At 58.6% G+C, this 5403-nt stretch overlaps 1 protein-coding gene across 1 annotated transcript; it reads right to left on the bottom strand.

Moving 5' to 3' along the window:
* Positions 1–1224: 1224 nt before the first annotated feature.
* On the bottom strand, positions 1225–2587 carry POU4F3 (POU class 4 homeobox 3). Its single transcript, XM_056862864.1, has 2 exons — positions 2468–2587; positions 1225–2151 (listed from the first exon to the last, which is right to left on the bottom strand). The coding sequence occupies exons 1-2, from the start codon at positions 2585–2587 to the stop codon at positions 1225–1227; spliced, it is 1047 nt and encodes a 348-aa protein (XP_056718842.1).
* Positions 2588–5403: the final 2816 nt, after the last annotated feature.

Genomic DNA, 5403 nt, shown 5'->3' with positions numbered 1-5403 from the left:
TCCAGCGCAGTCTCTCTGACGACAGCGGGAAGATGCATGCTCTTGGATTGAAAGCACATTCGCCCTACCCAAGTCAATCACCTTAAAGCCTAGTACTCCGCCTCGGTTCTTTTTATGGACGCGGGTGTGAATCTGATTGACTAAAACCAATGCACGTTTTGCTGTATGGGTTCTTAAAAACGCTTGTTTGGAACAAGCAAATAAACGAGACATTCCCCTGTACACGTGTCTAGGACTGGCGTGTTTAGGATTTTTGCTCCGCCAAAGGAATTCAGCTCCGAATGGTGAATTTAAAGCAGACGCCTCCCTTCCCGCCCCCGAAAAATGACTTTATTTGGAGATAATCAAGTGTGTGAAGAAGAATCTGACGACCAGCCCGTGTGTTTCGCTGAGTTGAAAATATAGCTCTTTCTCCCACCCCACCCCCCCAATACGAAAGCATCCCAGTATAAAAAAGAATTACAGAACTCGGAGAGCATGCAATTTGACCAGGCAAGGGAAAAGCAGTTGATCAGCAACCTTCCCAAAACTTGACTTCAAATTGGAACAATGCGTTTTTTCTTCTGAAAATAGCCTTTTTAATATAAGTCACGCATCTGAAAAAAAAAAAAAAACACCTCTTCATTCTCTCGTGAGGTCCATTCCCCCTCCAAACCACAACCATCCTCGAGTTTCTTATTGCGTTATTATTAATTTTAACTTTTTAAAAAAAAAAACCAAGTACCTCTCCAGGGTCCCCTCTTCCAGCAAAAGTGGCAAGCCTCATACGCTCTAGCGCACAAGAAGACACACGGTCGAGGGAACCGTAACCCAGGATGATGCAGCAGAGGGAGGGGGGGGGGAAGACCTATCGTTTTTTTTCCGGCAGCCGAGAACCCCGGGGAAGGACCCCGGGGGGCAGGCGGCCGCAATGACCACGGGGTGGCCGGGGGCAAGCGGGAGGGGAAGACCCGGGGGCCCGACGGCTTGGCGGCCGGGGCGGGCCGTCCTCGTCGAGATCCCTGCCGGCGAAGCCCAGCCACGCAGCCATGGGTCTGTCAAGGTCTCCTCTGCGCGTCTAAGGTTGTCCGACGGGGCGGGCCGGCGGCCAGCGGGAGGGGAAGACCCGGGGGCTCGACGGCTAGGCGGCCGGGGCGGAGTGTCCTCGCCGGGCTCCCCGCCACACGCACCGGCTGGTGTGCCGAGGCGGCGTCTGCTTGGGTGGTCCGACGGGGCGGGCGGGCTTCAGTGGCCGGCGGCGTACTTCATGCGCTTCTGCTTCTGCCGCTGGTTGCAGAACCAGACGCGCACCACGTTCTTCTTGAGGTCCAGCTTCTCGGCGATGGCGGCGATCTTGTCGGAGGAGGGCCGGGGCTGGAGGGCGAAGTAGGCTTCGAGGGAGCGCTTCTCCGGGGCGGCGATGGAGGTGCGCTTGCGCTTGCGCTCGGCCCCCCCGCCGCCGGCGGCGCCGTCGAAGAGCTCGGCCTTGGCGCCCCGCTCCCGGCAGGCGGCCTCGGCCTCCTCGAGCCAGGCGTGCAGGACGGGCTGCAGGGCGGTCATGTTGTTGTGCGAGAGGGTGAGCGACTCGAAGCGGCAGATGGTGCTCTGGCTGAGCGAGCCCACGCCGGGGATCTTCAGCTCGGCCAGCGCCGCGCCCACGTCGGCCTGGGTGACCCCCAGCTTGATGCGCCGCTGCTTGAAGCGCTCGGCGAAGGCCTCCAGCTCCCGCGGGTCCGACGCCGCGTCCCCCAGGCAGGCCAGCCCGCCGTGGGGGGCCGCCGCCGCCGCCGCCTGGACGGGCGGGGGGTGCCCCAGGCCGCCCAGGGCCGGGTGCAGGTGGCCCATGGCGGCCCCCAGGTGGGGGTGGGGGGCGTGCGGGTGGAGCTGGGCCGCCAGGACGGCGCCGGGCTCGGGCCCCCCCAGCAGGGCGGGCGAGAGGTGCTCCAGCAGGTCGCCGTCCAGGTGCGCCACCCCGGGGTGGGGGTGTGGGTGGGCGGCGGGCGAGGGGGCGGCGGGGCAGGCCACGCTGCTCATGGTGTGGTAGGTGGCGTCGGGCTTGAAGGGGTGGTGGGGGTGGTGGCTCTTGCCGTGGGCGGCCAGGTCCGCCGCCGCCAGCGCTTCCGCCCGGGCCAGCAGGCTCTCGTCGAAGCCGCCGAATATATTGCCCTGCAGCTGCAAGCGAGAAGGCGCACAGCGGCGTCAGGGGGGAACACTGTCAAGTCAGGATGCAAAAACACGTCTCCCCCTCTCCCTCCCCCTCCCCGGCACCGAGAGCCTTCCTCAAAGCCCAGGTCATAAAAATTAATACGCAGGCCGAAGATGCTTGGCTGCAACAGACGTGTGGATCGGAGGGGGGGGGATATGAGAGGGGGGGGGAGAGGGAGAGAGAGAGCCAGACGCGCTTGTTCTGGCGACATGAAAGACGCATTCAGCCGGGGCCTGCCCAAAAACGGTGCCCCGGAGCGGCGGCGGGGCTCCCTCTACGTACCTGCGGCGCCGGGAGGCACACGCGGCGCATGGCCTCCGAGCCGGCGTGCAGGGCCGGGTACTTGGCTTCCTGCAGGGCCGGGTGCATGCCGAACGGCGGCTTGGCGCTCATGCCCATCATCGCGGCGCCCCTGGCAGGCAGGCAGGCAGGCAGGCAGGCAGCCCGGCACATCGAGTCCGGGCTGGCGACTGTCGGAGGGAGCGATTCTGCAATGACAAGGCGTCCCCCTCTGCCTCTCTGCCTCTCCCCCCCCCCTCTCTCTCCCTCCCCCTCGGCTCCTTCGCTCATCTTACAAGCCGCCTGCCTGCGATGGGACCGGCCCCCTGTGCGCAGGCGTGCGCGGACCGGCGAGAGGGAAGGGAGAAGCCAGCCCCCGGGGAGGGGGACCGCCGGGCGGCGGGAGGGACCGGCTGTCCCGGCCCAGCAGCCGGGAAGGGCTCCGCGGGAGACGGGCCGAGCAGCCCGCCCGGCCGGGTGGGAAAGTTTCCAGTCTGGGGTCCGGGGCCTCCGCCCAAACCGCTCCCCCCTCCTGGGATCCACTCGCAACTGTCCCAGGGCGGTGACTCGATCGCGGGCGCCTCCCCCCCCCCATTGTCCAAGCTGGTCAATTACACTGAGCAGCAGAGTTCAGTGTGTGTGTGTGTGTGTGTGTGTGTGTGTGTGTGTGTGTGTGTGTGTGTGTGTGTGAAGTGCCGTCAAGTCGCTTCCGACTCATGGCGACCCTATGAATGAAAGTCCTCCAAAATGTCCTATCTTTGACAGCCTTGCTCAGATCTTGCACATTGAAGGCTGTGGCTTCCTTTATTGAGTCCGTCCATCTCTTGTTGGGTCTTCCTCTTTTCCTGCTGCCCTCAACTTCTCCTAGCATGACGGTCTTTTCCAGTGGCTCTTGTCGTCTCATGACGTGACCAAAATACGACAGCCTCAGTTTAGTCATTTTAGCTTCTAGGGTCCCTTCAGGCTTGATTTGATCAGTGTAATTGACCAGAAAGTCCGGCTTCTGGTTTAGAATGGTTGTGACCATTCCAGCGCTACCAGGCACGGGGGTTTAGAACCTAAGAAAGGCCCTGCTGGATCCGACCAAGGCCCATCAAGTCCAGCAGTCTGTTCACACAGGGGCCAACCAGGGGCCTCCAGGAAGCCACAAACAAGACGAGTGCAGCAGCACCATCTTGCCTGTGTTCCACAGCACCTAATATATTTGGCATGCTCCTCTGATCTTGGAGAGAATAGGTGTGCATCATGACTAGTATCCATTTTTACTAGTAGCCATGAATACCCCTTTCCTCCATGAACATGTCCACTCCCCCCTTAAAGCCTTCCAAGTTGGCAGCCGTCACCGCATCCTGGGGCAGGGAGTTAGGCAATTTAAATACGAGTTGTGTGAAGAAATACTTCCTCTTATCAGTTTTGAATCTCTCACCCTCCAGCTTCAGCAGATCACCCCGCGTTCTAGTGTTTTCTTACTAAAGAAAAGAGCCAAATTGATTTTTTTTTAATGAAAGCGCTGTGGAAACAGTGACGGATTGACCTGTTGGATTGTGAAACAGTTTAAAAACAGTTGGGGATGAATGACCTCCCACTTGATTGCAAACTCGCCTAAATTTAAGTTAATGCACTCTGAACCGCTCCCCCTGCAAGTTAGTTGGAACTTTCTGTTCCCTGGATCTCAACGGAAGTCGATTCCAGACGATGTGATTAAACTCAGGACCAAACCCCTCTAACCTAGAACGAGTCGCTACAGCCTACAGGCCCAGGCCAAATAAAAATGGGCAGGGTACAGTATTAAATTATTTTGTATGTTTGGCCAGTCGTATAGATATCCGATCTTTTTCAAGAAGAAGGGGAGGGGCGGGCTGTGGCTCAGTGGTAGAGCATCTGCTTGGCATGCAAAAGAAAAGGTCCCATGTTCAATCCCCAGCATCTCCAATTAAAGGGACTAGGCAGGTAGGTGATGTGAAAGACCTCTGCCTGAGACCCTGGAGAGCCGCTGCCGGTCTGAGTAGACAATACTGACTTTGATGGACCAAGGGTCTGATTCAGTAGAAGGCAGCTTCATGTGTATTAAAAAAAAAAAAAAGACAGGCCTTCGGTTTCTGGTCGGTGCTGCTTTCAAAAAAAGAAAAAGAAAAAGGCATACACCGTCGAAGGCAAGTCCAACGCCTCGGTCTCAGCTTTAGACCTCCTCGGGCCCCATGAATGTTCATAAAAGATATGGACAAATAGAGAAAGTGCTGCTTGTCCCGGGACGAGGGAAACGTAGAAGTCTCCTGAGGACGCAACGGGAGAGAAATTAGATCCAAGGGCTGATTAATAAGGACCGTGGACTGAAAAAGAGGTTAGGGACGCATGCGAGGCGCGATGGCAACGCAGAGAGCTTAACGCCGACGGGGCCGCAGCAAACCCCTCGTGCGAACAGAGACAGGGGTTGGTTGAATCAATTTAGGACTTTTGTTTCCATACTTCCTTCTGCAGCTGCTCACGGTACATTGGTTCCGTGTACCACACTCCCCAGGGTTTTAAAAAGTCGGAGGGGAGGGTTAGGATGGACCCCCCCCCCCTGCGCCCTTCTGATCAAAAACAGGCTGGAGGAGGGAGCGCTATTTGCCCCTTGGGGAAAATGCGGTGTATTGGCCTGCGGGTGATTCAGATTTGTGAAACAGTTTCCCTTCGGATCCATGCTTTCCATTTGGTAGCTGGCTTGTACAAAAGGAGCCTAGAGGAGTCCCGACTCTTTCCCTGGATGGACTGGCTGCCAGGGCCATCCTAAGCAGCCTCACGCCCTTCCTTAAGCCCACTGGCTTCAATCGAACGGGGTCTCTCTGCTTTGGATGGCGCTGCGTCGAGGCACAAAAGCGCAGGCCAACCAGAGCCCTGCTCTGCAAGCAAGCGACCCAGGATCCCCAATCGCTGCCAGCCAGGGTCTCAGCCAGGGT

The sequence above is a fragment of the Euleptes europaea genome, chromosome 1, assembly GCF_029931775.1.
Source record: "Euleptes europaea isolate rEulEur1 chromosome 1, rEulEur1.hap1, whole genome shotgun sequence".
In the NCBI taxonomy this organism is placed as follows: Eukaryota; Metazoa; Chordata; class Lepidosauria; order Squamata; family Sphaerodactylidae; genus Euleptes; species Euleptes europaea.
The sequence above is the reverse complement of the archived record's forward strand: the minus strand, read 5'-3'. Positions and strand labels throughout refer to the sequence as shown.

Coding starts and splice junctions, on each gene's coding strand:
- POU4F3 (XM_056862864.1), bottom strand. CDS start 2,587: ATGATGGGCATGAGCGCCAAGCCGCCGTTCGGCATGCACCCGGCCCTG. Junction 2,152..2,467: donor TGTGCCTCCCGGCGCCGCAG/GTACGTAGAGGG, acceptor TCTCGCTTGCAG/CTGCAGGGCAATATATTCGG.